The sequence below is a fragment of the Chlorocebus sabaeus genome, chromosome 1 (assembly GCF_047675955.1).
Source record: "Chlorocebus sabaeus isolate Y175 chromosome 1, mChlSab1.0.hap1, whole genome shotgun sequence".
In the NCBI taxonomy this organism is placed as follows: Eukaryota; Metazoa; Chordata; class Mammalia; order Primates; family Cercopithecidae; genus Chlorocebus; species Chlorocebus sabaeus.
This window is the reverse complement of record NC_132904.1, coordinates 119,589,974-119,607,789: the sequence shown is the minus strand read 5'-3', so window position 1 is coordinate 119,607,789 and position 17,816 is coordinate 119,589,974. Positions and strand designations below refer to the sequence as shown.

At 46.5% G+C, this 17,816-nt stretch overlaps 1 protein-coding gene across 4 annotated transcripts in view; it reads right to left on the bottom strand.

The window, feature by feature from the left end:
* Nucleotides 1-17,816, bottom strand: part of GRAMD1B (GRAM domain containing 1B) — a 269,444-nt gene that overhangs the window by 135,807 nt on the left and 115,821 nt on the right. For 3 of the 4 annotated variants that reach the window (XM_038005068.2, XM_073021867.1, XM_008021276.3), the window contains exon 2: nucleotides 11,564-11,641. In XM_038005068.2, the coding sequence (XP_037860996.1) occupies nucleotides 11,564-11,641 (78 nt within the window). The remainder of the gene's footprint in view (nucleotides 1-11,563; nucleotides 11,642-17,816) is intronic. The other variant, XM_038005062.2, reaches the window with a different exon arrangement.

The window sequence follows — 17,816 nt, the reverse complement described above, 5'->3', positions numbered from 1 at the left end:
CTCCAGGGTCCCCACCACCTACTTGGCTCGCAGAAAGGCCAGCTTCTTCCTCAGGGAGGAGACGTGGTAGTGACAAGCCTGCTTTACAGCTGTGCCGCATGAGACGGTCTCTGGCTGTAGATTCTGCACCATGCTGGGCTCAGGGGAGGGCTGGCCACATGGCAGCTGAGACCTCAAGAGCTGGGGGCTCACTCTGGAGCTGCGTGAATTTGCTGCCCCTGCAGCTACCCCAGCTGTCAACTGTGGACTCCTGCACATAAGCGCTCCCCTCCCTGTGGTTCAGTATAAAACACAGGCAGGTGGAGGGCCCAGGGTGGGCAAGCCTGGGGTCCTGTGTTACCGAGATCCCCTCTGCCTTTTGCCCAAGCCACAGCTCCAAATGAAGCCCTCCTCCATCTTTCAACATCTGGCAGAGCTCTGGGCACTTGGTGAGTTTCCTCCCCTCCTTTGTCCTCGGACAAGGAGGATGAAGCTGTACCTGCATGTGATGTCAGCTGCTGGTGCTGGGGGAAGGGGAGGAGCAGCGGGCACTGCTCCCAGAGGGTTTGCAACTTGGCTTTCTCCCCATGGTAAGGGATCACAGGAGTGTCCGTGAGTCCATGGGGAATTCATTGGCCAGGCAGGTAGACGGAGCTAGACTATTCTGGAAATATGCTACTGGGGATATATTTCTGGGACAGAATAAGCAAAATTGAAAAGACTTCTTCTTCGACTAGGAAGCTATCTATCCCAGGGGCTAGACCTGAGTTGGCAGTGACGATCTTACTCTAGCACAGCGTCAACTCCTAAAACTTGTCCCTTGACCTCAAGTGCCAATACCTTGGTTTCTCCATTCATTTGTTCCTGAATTCCAAATCCCAAACCATTTCCGAGCACCTACTCTGTGCTGGACACAAGAGACAACAGAAATATACGGTTTCTGTCCCCAGGATCTCATCAACTAACAGGCAGACAGATAAATCACATAGCACACAAGGATGTGGTAAGTGCTGCAACAGAATTAGCCACAGCCTACTCCTGCACCTATAAAATGGGTGTGATAAGACTCATCTTCCTCCCTCAACTGGAAGAAATGAGGTGAGCCCTAACATGACATGTAAGACACGAAAGTCCTTTTTTTTTTTTTTTTTTTGAGAGAGAGAGTGAGTCTTGCTCTGTTGCCCAGGCTGGAGTACAGTGGTGCAATCTCGGGTCACTGCAGCCTCTGACTCCTGAGTTCAAATGATTCTTGTGCGTCAGCGTCCCAAGCAGCTGGGACTACAGGCGTGCACCACCACACCTGCTAATTTTTGTATTTTTAGTAGAGACAGAGTTTCACCATTTTGACCAAGCTGTCAGGTGATCCACCTGCCTTAGCCTCCCAAAGTGCTGCGATTACAGGCGTGAGCCACTGCACCCAGCCACAAATGTCTTTTAAGGTACTTAGAGAAAAGCTGACACAAAAAAGTTCCAAAATTAATTATATCTAAACATCACACTATTCTCATTCCACCTTCACTGATCTCAGTTAGGAGACATCATTTTCCATCACACAGAGAAAACATCCTGCTGCCACGAACCTCCTCGCCTTCCTACCATAGCACCTAGGAACTCACTGCATCCACCTCAATTAGTCTCTCCTGTTCAAGGGTAATCTTCTCACCTGTGATCTGGACCCACCTTCTCTTGCCTCCTCTAAAACTCTGCTTCCTTATCTTTCAACCCCCTAGCTGAGCAAGCTGGAATCCTAGGACTCAACTCTGAACACCTCCCTTCTCTCACACCCATATGTACCCAATTCATCATCAAGCCCTGGACATTTTATCCCCTAAATATATCTTGAATTTGTCTACTTCTTTTTTTCACTATCACCATCCACATTCCAAGACACAAACATCCTTAGCTTGGATATAGTAACAGTCTCCTAAAGACCTCAGCTGATCTCCCAGTATCCATGAAACAGCCTCTGTGTTTTTGTGAGCAATTTTTTCATAAGCAAATCTGATCCTGTCATCTCCTGTCTCAAAGATCTTCAGTGGCTTCCTGGGCTGTAAAATAAAGACCAAGACTCTTTTGACTATTCTTTCTTGCTTCTCTATTACTAGATCCTGGTCATCCTGGCCATCAAAGCTCCTGCCTCATCTCATCCATCCCATCTCATCTGTCTCACATCACTGTTTCCAATTCATCCTTCTAGTCTCTGCCCAAGCCTTACACCTTGGCCCCAACCCCTCTGGCCGGGTCCAGCTTCTTCGGTACACTTTGCCTGGTACTATGTCCCCTTCCTTTAAGACACTCATCCAAATTCCAAGTTTGCATATTCTCAAACGTGTTTAATATTCTCCCTTCGACAAGACTGGAAACCCCAGTACATAGCGCTCTTTCTTTTCTTTTTTGAGACAGGGTCTTGCTCTCCGCCCAGACTGGAGTGCAGTAGCTATTTTTTGTAGAGACGAGGTTTTGCCAGGTTACCCAGGCTAGTCTGAAACTCCTAGCCTCAAGTGATCCACCCACCTCAGCCTCCCAAAGCACTGGAATTACAGGCACCAGCCATCACACTTGGTCGATAGTGCATAATTGATCAGTTTGTTGAATGAATGAACACATGAATTTACCCTCTCTGAAATTCTCGGCCTTGAGCTATCAATTTCTACTTCAGAGATTACAAAAAAGTGCTTCTGTCTCTCCATATTAAAACAATAATTTTCCCCAGTCATCCCTGTGTTCCCCTCTAGGTATCCTCCCTATTTCTCTTCTTCCCAGGCAGACTTCTAGAATGAAATCACTACGGTCAGTCTCTTCTCCCTCCCCTCAGATATACTCTTCTGAAACTGCTCTGTGGTAACCAATGATCTCCACAAATTGCCACTGCAGAGGATTCCTTTTAGTCCTTTTCTTACCTATTTCTACCCTTTTAACTATTCTTTCTTGCGTCTCCATTACTATCTCCTAGTCATCTTGGCTTCAATGGACAATCTTTTAAAATTCTTCCTTCCTTTGTCTTCTGCTTAAACTTTGCTAATCCTAAGACTCTTGCCTCAACTACATTCTCATTGCTGTGCTCTTCCATAGTGGTGGCTGCCAAACTAGCACGCTCAGTCTCGTCCCCTGAGCTTCAAACGGCGTAGCCAATGGCCCAGTGTATCTCTCCACTGGCACACTCCACGAGTAGTTCACGCTACATGTCTAAATTAAACTCACTGCCACCTCTGCTCCTCAAATCCTACCTCCTCGACCCAGTATTTTAATGATAATACTACTAGTAGGCACATACACATTAACTACAGGCCAGGCATGATTTCTTTTTCTTCTTCTTCTTTTTTTTTTTTTTAACTCTTCTAGGACCCTTTATCTGGGAACATAAATGGACAGGCTCCCTGGGTGGGTGCTGATGAGCCCTTCCCTCCCCTTGGTCCAGTGGCCCCAGAATCTGCCTCATTTCCATGCCCACATGGATACCATTCCTCTAGCACCTGCTGTTCCTGGGCCATCAAGGGGTCAATCTTGAGGGGCTACACAAGAGAGGTAAAGCCCCCCCACCATTTTCCCTGAGCTCCAAATTTCCATCAGGTCCCACACTCCTTCCTCTGCTGACCAGGGTGCACCGTGGGCATGGAGCCACTTCTTTATGTTGCTCTCTCTTCCTGTCTCCCTTGAGCATCACCCTTTCACCGTGTCCCTGATGCTCTCGTGAGATACACTTCTGGGGTAGGGCTCCCCCTCACTGAGTGTGACAGCGGAGGAGGAGGGCCAAAGCTTTCAGTCAGGGCCGTGGGGTGGCAAGCAGGGAGGAGAAGGGCCAAAGCTTTCAGTTGGGGCCGTGGGGTGGCAAGGGGAGAAGATCGGCTCCCCAGGTTCACACCTCCATTCCCACGTGTCATCACCCACATGGCCTTGTTCTTGATGCCTGATGGCCACGTTAAGTCATGGGGCTGAAGAATTACTCAAGAGCAGAGACCACATCTTCATCTTGGAATCCCTGCCTAGCAGACAGCAGGGCCAGGCAGACAGTTAATGCTGGGTCACAGGTTATCCAGGTTGGCATCCACCATGCCCACATGCCCAGCCTAGAGAGCCCCTGGGGGAGGTATCCGTCCTCCACAGCCCTGGAGGGGCTAGGACTCAACTCTGAACACCTCTCAGGTGTGATTTTTCTCACAGGAATATTTGGGAGTGACCTGGTGCTATAGACTCAGTGTTGGTGCCCCACCCCCAACTGGATATGTTGAAATCCTAACCTCCGGTGCAATGGTGTTAAGAGGTGGGGTCGTAAATCATGAAAATGGAGCCCTCATGAATGTAATTAGTGCCCCTATAAGGGGGCTCACTAGACCAGAGTTCTCCTTTTTACCATGTAAGACACAGCACGAGGACAGCTGTCTATGAAGACAACAGGACCTCACCACCCGCTGAATGTCCACATCTTGGTCTTGGACCTCCCGGGCTCCAAAATGGAAAGAAATAATTTTCTGTGATGTACAAGACACCCAGTCTACGGTATTCTGTTATAGCCGCCTGAACTAAGACACACGGGTACTCCGTTTCTCAACATGACTCAGTGGCAGCTGGGTGCGGTGGCTCACATCTGTAATCCCAGCACTGTGGGAGGCCAAAGCAGGCAGATCACCTGAGGTCAGGAGTTCGAGACCAGCCTGGCCAACATGGTGAAACCCTGTCTCTACTAAAAATACAAAAATTAGCTGGGCATGATGGCGGACGCCCAGCTAATCCCAGCTACTCAGGAGGCTGACACAGGACACTCACTTGAATCCAGGAGGTGGAGGTTGCAGTGAGCCAAGATTGCATCACTGTACTCCAGCCTGGGTGACAGAGTAAGACTCCATCTCTAAAAAAATAACATCAAACAAACAAAAAAACATAATGTAGTGGTTTCCAATCATCCATAAAGAACACTCACTCCTTATTACAGCAGGACGTGGCATGACCAGGCACTTGCCTACCTGTCCAAAGGCCTTTCCTGGCCACTCACTAACTACCCCTCTCCTAGAATATGATGCTGCAGCAACACTGAAGTATTTGTGGTTCCTGAACATGCCTTGCTTTCTCCCGCCTCCATGCTTATGTACATCTTGTTCCCTCGCTTGCAAATGCTGTCCATGTGACAGACTCCTACTCCTCTTGCAGTTCTCAGCTGAAGCACAACCCCCTCCGTGGAGTTTTCTGGAAACCCTCCCACCCCTGCCCTCACCCCAAACAGTAGCTGTGTTTCTCTGTGGCAAGTTTAATTCCCCAAGCTTTGGTTTTTCTACACTCTAATATGCAGATAATGGCATGTACTTGATAGGGCTGTTGAGAGGATTATATTTTAAAATGTATGCAAAGTTTACTACACAGGTTTAAGCACATAGTAAGCACTTAGTGAACTTCTTCATTTTCTTTTGAGACAGAGCCTCACTCTGTTGTCCAGGGTGAAGTGCAGTGGTGCGATCTCAGCTCATTGCACTTTCTGCCTCCTGGACTCAAGTGATTCTCCAACCTTAGCCTCCTGAGTAGCTGGGACTACAGGTGCACACCACCACACCAAGCTAATCTTTGTATTTTTAATAGAGATGGGGTTTTGCCATGTTGGTGACTGGTCTCGAACTCCAGGCCTCAAAGAGATCCACCCCACTCTGCCTCCCAGATTGCTGGGATTACAGGCATGAGCCACCACACCCAGCTTGTAAAATTCTTCAGTTGTATTACCTTATACATAATTTCTTAAGTCAACTATTACATTCTATTATACTTATTTGTAGGTATATCACACCATAAGAGAATCAATTTCTTGAGGGGGAAATAGCACAACTTAGTTTATTTATCCGGAGTATGCATGTGTGACATTTGCAGATGCTCAATATTCTACACCTTCATTCTGTCTTTGCTTTTTCTTTATTTTTATTTTTATTTGTATTTTTTGAGACAGGGTCTCTGTCACCCAGGCTGAACTGCAGTGGCACAATCGAGGCTCATTACAACCTTCGCCTCCCAGGCTCAAGGGATCGTGTACCTCAGCCTCCCAAGTAGCTGGGACCACAGGCACATGCCACCATGCCCAGCTAATTTTTTGTATTTTTGGTAGAGATAGGGTTTTGCCATGTTGCCCAGGTTGGTCTCGAACTTCCAAGCTCAGGCAATCCACCCACCTCAGCCTCCCCAAGTGCTAGGATTATAGGGGTGAGCCATGGTGCCCGGCTTTGTCAAGAACAGAAGAATGTAAGATCTGGTAGGAAACTGAGAGTAAAATGTTATGATAGCCAGAATCAGAGCACGAACAGCTACCATTTGTCAAGCACCTACTTAATGGCTCTTTACGACTGTTTTCTCGTGTATTCTTTACAAGAAAATCCAATGGACATCAAATTTTTACAAAGGAGGTAACTAAGGTTGAGGGTTGAGTAACACTAAGTAAATTGCCTTTACAAATGCACAGTTAGGCTGGGTGCAGTGGCTCATGCCTGTAATCCCAGCACTTTGGGGGAGAGAGGCAGGTGGATTGCTTGAGGTCAGGAGTTCTAGACCAGCCTGGCCAACATGGTGAAACCCTGTCTCTACCAAAAAATACAAAAATTAGCCAGGTATGGTGGCACACACCTACAGTCCCAGCTACTCAGGAGGCTGAGGCAGAAGAATCCCTTGAACCTGGGAGGTGGAGGTTGCAGTGAGCCAAGATCGTGCCACTATTCCAGCCTGGGTAACAGAGCAAGACTCTGTCTCAAAAGGAAAAAAAAAGAATGAATTAATGTCCTGTATTGCATTACACACACACTTTGGGGAAGTTACCTATTTTGCTTTCTACTGGAAACCTGGAAGAATTATTCTTATCTCTGAGACAATCTCCATTTCCTAATAAACACATTTTCATAAAAATCAACCCTTCTCGCTCATGCCACACCCACCCAGCAAATGTATGTCACAGTCCTTTAACCTACCCTCTACTCCTATCATGGTTCCAAAGGCTTTCCTTCAGGACAGAGCATCAATGTGAATAAGGAAAAAACCTTTCTCAGAAATCCTTAGGTTTGAATACCATATGAAAGCATTCCACCCACTGCTGTGTATAGCAGGGTAGCTATGTAGTCTCTAAATTAATGATAACCGTTCCGAACCTTACCAAAAAACAAGAAAAAAACAACAACAATGTTTCATTAAACCAGTTGAAAGTGCATCCAGTACTGAAAGATTATAATTTGAATCTTTAAAGTAGAAGAAATCAATGTTAATTTTTTTGCCTGCTCTATGAAACAATCTTTCACGGTACAATTGATGATGTGGTTTGGAAAATTAGAAGCAACCACAGAAAAAAAAAATCCATAATATCCACCTCATCCTTGATCATTTTCAGTCAGTGACAATACCAGCAGCTCCACCTGCCACCCAGGGGCATTACGAAGAGTAAAAAAGATGACTGCAGGGAGGCCGCACCAGTGCAGGAAATGCCGCCATTCACAGCTTGGTGCACCGTCCCTCAGAGGGGGCCAGAACGAGGAGCACAGGCCAGATGCCCACCACTGCCCCCATCTCCCCAGGGTTCCAATCTCACTCCAGGTCAGAACATCACAGATCAAAGTCCTAAACACCTGGAGACTCTCAAGTGGGTAGGAAGAATCAGGGGCAGAGTGTGAGTTAGTTCTGAGCTGCGCCTGGGAGACTAATTTGAGCTCCGGAAACTTGTTCTCTCCAGGAGAAGGAACCCAGCAGCCAAGAAGAGAACAAAGACTTTCTTCAGAAGGGCGACGGTGAGTGAACACATACTAGAGCCAATTTCCGAGGTTTTGGGGGTGGGTGGGGTGGGCCGGTCACAGGGACCGCCAGAGGAAGCATACTTCTGACCACATTCTCTCTGTTCCTCATACTCTCCAAAGTGAGTTGATGCAAAACAACATCTCCATCCACCATCAAGAGCTTAGGGGGCTGCCAGTGGGCCAAGATGGGAACAACGGACCAGGGAAGAAATCGAGAGAGTTTTTCTGGGCAGAGGTTTAGATGGGAGAACCTTTGTAACATTTCCTGTGGTGGGAGGAGTGAGCGGTTAGAGAGGAGAAGTTAGAATAGAATTTATATCAATGTAAAGTCCCAAATACCAAACAAAAGGCAGAGTTCTCTCTAGTTAGCAAGCAGCTATGTCCTTGGGAAAAACATATTAGGGTATATGCGTCTCAGCACCACTCATCTCTTCCAGGAACGCCCCAAGCAGCAGAGATAATATAAAGTGAGTTAAGGAACTGTCAATCATAGAACTGGCAGAAGAACAGCCAAAGACATCACGCTCAGAAATGGACAGTATACTTCTGGAGATGTTTGGTGCACAGCACAGGGAAGTGGCCTCTTCTAATTTTGAGATTTTGAGGCCTCTGTGGCCTCTTCTAATTTTGAGATTATGATTGCTGCAATCTAGAAAGCTTTGCACAGAGAGTGGAGGGTACTCTAGGGACTGAGAGAACTGCCATCAGATCAGATCGTACCTGATTAAGCATCTTGACAAGAACGATTCATCTTTGCTCCTTGGGAGTGCCATGTCTCCATATACATGGGTCTAAATCGATGGGCTGAACTGTTTTGATTAATAGGGGGCACAAAACTGAGAACTAGGGCAGAACTCACAAGACCTTATAATCTAAAGAAATAAGGACTAGAGAGGTTCCACTCTCTCAACCAGAACGAAATCCCTTTTGACACAGCACCCAGCTTTTGCTTGAACACTCCTATGAAAGGGAGAGATTGCAGTAGTCCCCCCTTACCTGCGGTTTGTTACCCACAGTCAAGTGTAGTCAGAAGATATTAAGTGGGGTGGTGGCTAACGCCTGTGATACCAACACTTTGCGGGCTGAAGCAGGCGGGTCACTTGACCTCAGTAGTTCAGAGCAGCTGGGGAAATGTGGCAAGACCTCGTCTCTACAAAAATATACAAAAATTAGCCAGGTATGGTGGCAGGTGCCTATAGTCCTGGATACTCAGGAGGCTAAGGTGGGAAAAATCACTTAAGCCCTAGAGGCAGAGGTTGGAGTAAGTTGAGATCACGCCACTGCACTTCAGCCTGGGTGACAGAGACCCTATCTCAAAAAAAAAAAAAGAAAAAGAAAAGAAAATATTAAATGGAAATAAACAGTTCATCAGTTTCACATTACGTGTCATCCTGAGAAGTGCGATGAAATCGCTCGCTGTACCGCCTGGAATGTGAATCATCCCTTTGTTCAGCATATCCACACTGTACACATGCCCCACCCGTTAGTCACTTAGTTCTCAGTTCTCAGATAGAAAATCCAAGTGAGTACAGCTCTATCACGGAAGAGCGCTTTCTTATCCTAAGCTGCAATCCTTCTCACTGACTTCTAACCCTCCGATTCTATTCCTTCAGCTTTCAGATATCCAAAAATCTCTTTTCCAAGCTAAACCTCTTTCCTTCAACCAACTGGTTTTTTTCATTTGTTTGTTTGTTTGTTTGTTTGTTTTCCGCCCAGGCTGGAGTGCAGTGGCACAGTCTTGGCTCACTGCAACCTCCACCTCCTGGGTTCAAGTGATTCTCCTGCCTCAGCCTCTGGAGTAGCTGGGACTACAGGCGTGCACCATCATGCTCGGCTAATTTTTGTATTTTTAGCAGAGACGGGGCTTCCCCTTGTTGGCCAGGCTGGTCTCAGACTCCTGGCCTCAAGTGATCTGCCTGCCTCAGCCTCCCAAAATGCTGGGATTACAGGTATGAGCCACCGTGCAGGGCCACAACCAACTCATATTATAATGATATATTTATCATATAATCATGCTTTTCTGGACTCTAATGCATCAGTATCCACTTCCAAAGAACTGGAATAATACATGAAATATGATCATACTGGTACAGATTACAGTGACGTCTTTTTTTTTTTCTTTTAATCCATGCACCCTGCTCCCATGAATGAATTAAAAACTTTCAAAGATCATTTGGTAGTTGTGTCATATTATTGGCTCATATTTGGCTGGAAAATAAAAATATTCTTTCTTTTTCACATGAAATCCTATCAAATTAGGCTCCCTGTGGCAAATCTACACTTGTGAAATAAATCTTTTCTAATATAAATATACAAGATAATATCATATTTCATAGACATTTCAAGACTTCATAGTGAGCCGGGCATGGTGGCTTACACTTGTAATCTCAGCACTTTGGGAGGCCGGAGCAGGTGAGTTACTTGAGGCCAGGAGTTCAAGACCAGCCTGACCAACACGGTGAAGCCCCGTCTCTACTAAAATTATAAATTAGAGGGGTGTGGTGGCACATGCCTCTAACCCCAATTACTCTGGAGGCTGAGGTGGGAGAATCACTTGAACCCAGGAGGTGGAGGTTGCAGTGAGCTGAGATTGCACCACTGTACTCCAGCCTATGAGACAGAGCGAGACTCTAAGGAAAAAAAAAAAAAACACATTTCCATTAAAAAGAAAACATCTCCTTGGTTTCCACCCATTGTTCTACTCAAAATAATAATAAATCTTGATTCCATCATACTTAGTGTCCTCTACTCCCTCTCAGCAGAGGGTCCACCATAAGTTGACACACGTGGTAAAAGCACCTTCTGCTTTTTCACCCAGCTCGTTGATAAAAACGATAAACAGAGCTAGACAAAAAGCAGAGCCTCCGCAGTAGGCCAGCAGAGACTTCCTTTTAGTTAACATCAATACCATCAGCTTTCTGTAGGCAAAGAAGTTTAACTTGCTACAGCAAATCCACCACTGTCTACCATTCACAGGCACCGCGTGAAGCAGGCGCTGGCTGGTCCTCACACTGAGAGCTTAGCTAGCTGTATCTCCCATCCTCAACCAAGCATTGAAGAGCCTCTATATTCTCATTGCATCCCAGACATCCCGCCTCATTTTTCATTAACCTTGCTGCCATCTGACGCCATCCGACACCTGACATCCTGGGCTATGCAACTTCCTCAGGCACAAAATGCCCTTCACCTCCTGATTCACATTGTACCCAATCTATAGGGCATGACTCAAGTCCTAACTCCACTGGAAAGGTTTTGTTTTTGTTGTTTTTGTTTTGTTTTGTTTTTTTAGATAGAGTCTCCCTCTGTCGCCCAGTCTGGAGTGCACGATCTTGGCTCACTGCAACCTCCGCCTCCTGGGTTCAAGCGATTCTCCTACCTCAGTCTCGGAGTAGCTGGGATTACAGGCACATGCCACCGTGTCTGGCTAATTTTTGTAGTTCCAGTAGAGATGAGGCTTCACCATGTTGACTAGGCTGGTCTCGAACTCCTGACCTCAAGTGATCCACCCGCCTCGACCTCCCAAAGTAATGGGATTAGGTGTAAGCCACCATGCCCGGCTCAGTATGAAGTCTTTTCAACCTATTTGGTTTGCCACATGTTGACTTCTTCTGCTGAACACAAAAAGCCTCCAGACCAGCCCCTTTGTGTTGCCCCTTTTCCTTTCTGGGGTGAAAGTTTCGTCTTTCTAATCAGTCAAGCACAGAGGTCTGAGGCTCTCTCATTCCTCTTCAGTTTTCCACATTTTATTTTGCACACAGCAGAGGCACAATCTTCCTCAAACATTCCACCCCACCCCCTCTATTCTTTGCCCCCATCTCGCCCTCCAAGTTGGACCTTACCTTTCTTCCCGCGCTCGAGGACTCAGGAACCTGCTAGAATCATCATCGTGGCTGCTCTGCTGACTGCTCTGTTGGCTGCTGAGGAAAGACACAGGATATCAACCGTTAACTTCAGCTTCTTTCTCAACCCTGGGGGAGGTCACTTAGACTTCAACTAGACAAAGACATGGGCTTACAAAATTTTAAAGATACAAGTTCCCCCAAGTAAGTCTAGCATGGAGAATGCACAGTTAGACCATATGAGAAACGACACAAGGCTGGTAAAATCCCCGGCCATCACACCTGCAGACTGTCTTTTGCCAGCCAAAACAGAAGAGGCCCATCTCGCCCTGCTACCACGCTCTTCCCTGGCTATATATACCACCACCAGCAAATGCCTCCAGCATTCTCTCTACCCACTCCTCTTCCTCTCTCTGATGGGATTCTAATCCCATTCTCCTCAGCCCACCAGAGACTCTCAAACCACTGACGTGGACTGGGTGGGGTGTTGGGGGAAGGGTGTGAGAGGTGTGGGAGGAGGGAGAGTCCAGTAAGACAGAAGACTGGATGGGGCCAGGAGTCACCTACTCTGCTTCCCCAGTAAGGCAAAAGGCTGGATGGGGTCTGGGGTCACTTAGTCTGTTACTCTGCCTCCGGGGGAGGCTGAGGAGGATAAGAAATAGAAGAAGGAATAAAGGGTGGAACCCCACACCTTAAAGCACTGTAGGTGAGATAATTACACAGCTTTAGTTCAGGCAGAGTTCTTTTGGGAGGTCATATCTTATAGTAATATGGGAAAGAATGGCCCTTCCTTTTACTCCACGGAGAGAAAAGCTTATCAGACACTTCATGACACTAACTGCCCACATAGCTGATGAACAAATCATTTTCATTAATTATTATTAAATACTCCAGCCATCTGATCAGGAGTCCACAAACTAGAAACTCCAGGCTCAACCTAGAGCCACATGTTTTTGCTCAGCCCCGTGAGCTAAGGATGCTTTTTGTACTTTTTAGTGGTTGGAAGAAAAAACATCCAAAAAAGAATATTTCATGACAGGTGAAAATGATGTGAAATTTAAATGTAGTGTCCAGAAATGAAGTTTTATGGGAACACAGCCACACCTACATTTACATATTATCTTTCGCTATTTTCCTGCTACCATGTCAGAGCTGAGTGGTGAAGGCAGAACTGAGTAACTAAGGCAGAGTTGTGGGCACCATAGGCCCACAAAGCCCACAGTGCTCACCATCTGGCCCTGTACAGAGAAAGTGGGCCAACCCCTGCTTTACATAGGTTCTATTAATAATAAATCCTTATTACCAGAAAGTTGGCCAACCTCTGCTTTACATAGGTTCTACTAATAATAAATCCCTATTACCATAAATGTCACTATAACCAAGGCTACCACATACCCAACATTTTCTCCTTCTTCTGGTGGATCATCTGCTGCACTAAGGTGCACTGGTCTCTACAGAGGATATTCCTTAGCCTAGATGCCCAGCAGAACGCAAACTGGACAATCTTGCAGAGCAAGTGCTTGCTCCACTGTCTGTACACTCTCAGCCAAAGCACGAGTTCTGTGGTTACAGTTACCACATGCTCTTATGTTCCATTCTTCCAGCAAGAAGTAAATGACCTGAAAAGCAATTTACATCCAACTTTCAAACACAGACACAAGAAACCATACACGTTACCACACACACCAGAAACCAGAACAGCGCCGTACACAAAGCCTCCAGCTGCTCGGCAGAACTCACTGTGTAGGGAATCCTTTGCTCTTTCCTTTCCATGCAGCACGTTTTTACAGCTTGTTCACTATGCAGTGGCTGCTCATCATTGTCACTTTGCCAGCTCGGATGGACTTGCCTATTACGAACTCCTCATAACCAAACTCTCTACAATGTTGTTAACTCATGAGATGTCTTACTTGGAACTGGCCTGTTATATGCATCAAGCATCCTCTTATATACAACCTGGGACAAATGTCACTCCACAGTAGGCAGCACACAGATGACTGTAACTCAAATTCCAAAGCCCACACAGCTCCAGAGGCGGGGTCTACACAGCAAGAGAACACACCACTTACAACAGTCAACGGGGCTCAACCAAGCCAACCACAATCAGCATTGCAGCCTCTTCAAAGCAGAGGTCACACTTGACCCCGCTGAGCCAGGATGAGCTGGTTCTTCCTAGTTCCCCCCCCCCCCATCCTCCCCCTGGTAATCAAAATTTTAAACTAATAAAGGGGGCTCCCAGACTCAAGGCCATGTACCAGGATTTCAGAAAAATAATTCTAAGCTGATATTTGCAAGTTAAGCCACTAGATGGCACTGTTGACTTCCAAACCAGAACTACAACAAGGAAAACCAACCAGGAGCCTCAGGAACCAGAATCAGGGACGGCCTCCTTTCTGGCGCCCCACTCTGGCCTTCCTTCCCATAGCTTAGAAAACAGTTCAGATGGCAGAGAAGAAAGCAACAATGGGTCATCTTCAAACTGTGCACTGGTTTCAAATAAATATCAAACTACGTGCATCCAACAAGATTCGTATCACGTTATGTGTACAAGCATCATCATCAAGACAATGGTTAAGAGTCTACAACACGGAACCCGGCGGGTTGGCCTCATGCCTGTAATACCAGCACTTTGGGAGGCTGAGACCGGATGATTGCTCAAACCCAGGAGTTCCTAATCAGCCTAGGCACCATGGTGAGACCCCCATCTCTATAAAAAAAAAAAATTAGCCAGGCATGATGGTGTACACTTGTAGTCCCAGCTACTTCGAAGACTGTGGTGGGAGGAAGGAAGGAAAAAGAAAGAAAAACAGAAAAGGCCAGGAGTTCCTAATCAGCCTGGGCAACATGGTGAAACCCCCATCTCTATAAAAAAAAAAATTAGCCAGGCATGATGGTGTACACCTGTAGTCCCAGCTACTTGGAAGACTGTGGTGAGAGGAAGAAAGGAAAAAGAAAGAAAAAGAGGACCAAGCGCGGTGGCTCAAGCCTGTAATCCCAGCACTTTGGGAGGCCAAGGCGGGCGGATCACGAGGTCAGGAGATCGAGACCATCCTGGCTAACAAGGTGAAACCCCATCTCTACTAAAAATACAAAAAATTAGCTGGGCGCGGTGGCGGGCGCCTGTAGTCCCAGCTACCCGGGAGGCTGAGGCAGGAGAATGGTGTGAACCTGGGAGGCGGAGCTTGCAGTGAGCTGAGATCGCGCCACTGTACTCCAGCCTGGGAGACAGAGCAAGACTCCATCTCAAAAGAAAAAAAAAAAAAAAAAGAGAAAAAAAGAGAAGAGGCCAGGAGTTCCTAATCAGCCTGGGCAACATGGTGAGATCCCATCTCTATTAAAAAAAAATTAGCCAGGCATGATGGTGTACACCTGTAGTCCCAGTTACTTGGAAGACTGTGGTGGGAGGAAGGAAGGAAAAAGAAAGAAAAAGAGAAGAGGCCGGGTGTGGTGGCTCACGCCTGTAATCCCAGAACTTTGGGAGGCTGAGGCAGGTGGATCACCTGAGGTCAGGAGTTCGAGACCAGCCTGGCCAACACGGTGAAACCTCGCCTCTACTAAAAAAAAAAGAAAAAAAAAAAAAAAAAAATTAGCCAGGCTTGGTGGCAAGCACCTGTAATCCCAGCTACTTGGGAGACTGAGGCAGGAGAATCACTTGAACCAGAGAGGCAGAGGTTGCAGTGAGCCGAGATCGTGCCATTGTACTCCAGCCTGGGCGATACAGTGAGACTTCGTCTCAAAAAAAAAAAAAAAAAAAAAGAAGAGAAGAGAAGGGAAGGGAAAGGGAAGGAAACAGAAGGGGAAAGGGAAAGGGAAAAGGAAAGGGAAGGAAAGAGAAAGGGAAAGGAAAGGAAGGGAGAAGGAAGGGAAGGAAGGAAAGGGAGGGGAGGGAGAGGAAAGGAAGGGAGACGGGAGGGAGGAGAAGGGGAGGCCACTAACAGATGAAACTGTCTTTTGGAAACCGTGAAAAAGAAACTCTAAACTAGGATTTGGAATGACTTTGCCTTGGCATCGATGACTGAAAGATGCCTTAACTCTGCAAAGAAGGGAATTTGTATAAGCAACTGTTTGCCATTCACTCAAGACAGCTAGTCCAGTGACAATTCCATTTACCGCTTACAATTTCCATTTCCATTTCCATTTACCATTTACCACTCTCATGTACCCAGCACTGTGCGAGGGGAGGGGAGGGGAGGGGAGGAAAGGGGAGGGGAAGGAAGGGAGAGCGGAGCGGGGGGGAGAAGGTGGGGGAAGGGGGAAGAGGAGGAGACGGGAGTCAAAGAAGTGGGAAAGAAAAAGAGAAAGAAAGAGAAAGAAGGAGGAAAGAAAAAGAAATGTGAAGTATGGAAAGAGCATCTGTCACATTTTAACTGCTATATAAATGCTAGGTGCTATTATCCTATACGCAAGGCATCATTTTGTGGGTTATAGGAAAAGACAGACACGAATCAAACAAAGATCCTGCTCTCAAAGTGCTTAGAATCTGGAAAGTAAGATTCAACATAAATAACTATATTTAAAAGCAGAAAAATGATAACTCTCAATAGTATGTATTAAGTGCTATGGGAACACAGAATGCAGAAATGTCATCTCCTTCTGGGACCAGTAACAGAATTCTGTCTTAACAACAACAAGGTTTTTGTGCTGACACTGGATAGACTCAAGATATGCAGAAACGAGAAGAAAAGGCATTCCAGTTCAATTCCATTTACCACTCTCATGTACCCAGCACTGTGCTAGGAGACAGTGCTGTAAAGATGATCAGGACAAGGTCTCTTCAGCAAGGAGCTCCCCGTCTTAAGACATACAAATATTCACTGTGGACTGTGATGCAACAACAGCAGAAAAATGAACAAGGTGCAGCTGGTGGACACCTCTGTTGGAAAGCTGCAGGGAACACATCAGAGAAGTGAATTTTGAGCTGGAGGGACTCTAGATAAATCCATGGTGGCAACAGGCATAGGGTACATACTGGATCTGTCCTCCTTCAGTACCCTCGGCAGAGGCCTGGTCCTCTCTCGTCCCATTATTGCAGCTTGTTTTTTAACAGTCTTAAAGAAGTTAAATGGGCCGGGTGCGGTGGCTCACGCCTGTAATCCCAGTACTTTGGGAGGCCAAGGCGGGTGGATCACCTAAGGTAAGGAGTTTGAGACCAGCCTGGCCAACATGTTGAAACCCTGTCTCTACTGAAAATACAAAAATCAGCCAGGTGTGATGGTGCACGCCTATAATCCCAGCTACTTGGGAAGCTGAGGCAGGAGAATTACTTGAACCTGAGAGATGGAGGTTGCAGTGAGCCAAAATTGTGCCACTGCCCTCCAGCCTAGATGACAGAGTGAGACTCCATCTCAAAAAAAAAAAAAAAAAAGAAGTTAAATGGATGAATTGATGAATTGACGCCAACCACTCCTCCACTCAATCCCATGAAATAATATTGTTGAGCAGAATTTCCAGAGATTCAGACACTGCCTCACCCTCTCACACACACCCTTTCAATTCTTCTCTTCTATGAGCCTTTTCCAATGATACATGCCACCTGGACTCCAGGCAACTCACGCTTCTCCCTAAATAAACCTACCAGTCTTCTGAGACCATGAAAAAAGCAACGTCCATGCCAGGGTGTTGATAAAGGAGTGCAGAATGCTACAAGGTCAAAAAGCACATCCCCCTCCACTCCAGATGAGTCAAAGCCTTAGTGGGACAAACATCCAGTCTGGGTCCACTCTGGGATCCAGGAGGTTGAAAAGAACTTGGAGGAAGTCCAGCAGAGGGCACTCACAGATGAAACGGTCTGTTGGAAACCCTGAAAAAGAAACTCTAAACTAGGATTTGGAATGTCTTTGCCTGGGCACCGGATGACTGAAAGATGGCTTAACACTGCAAGGAAGGGAATTTGTATAAGCAACTGTTTGCCATTCGCTCAAGACAGCTAGATATGGAACTAGGATGACTTAAATCCTCCTGCTGTACATTCAAGCCTCAGATAAAATTCATTGTATAAATTAAATGTTGGAACAGTAGACCATGCTTCTAAACAAGGTGGGAAGCTCTTGTAAAATCTGGGATATTCCTGAAGGAAACCAGCTGAAGCAGAATCCTGGTTTTGTTTAAGATCAGCACGCTAGTGCAGGAGCTTATCCTGAAAGGCCACATTAATACTAGCAGCACTGGGAAGGACTGGGAAAAATCCATAGGAATCTGAGCCAAAGCACATTCCACAAGGCAGAAATTCACTAGGCCGTGACCAGGAAGCTCT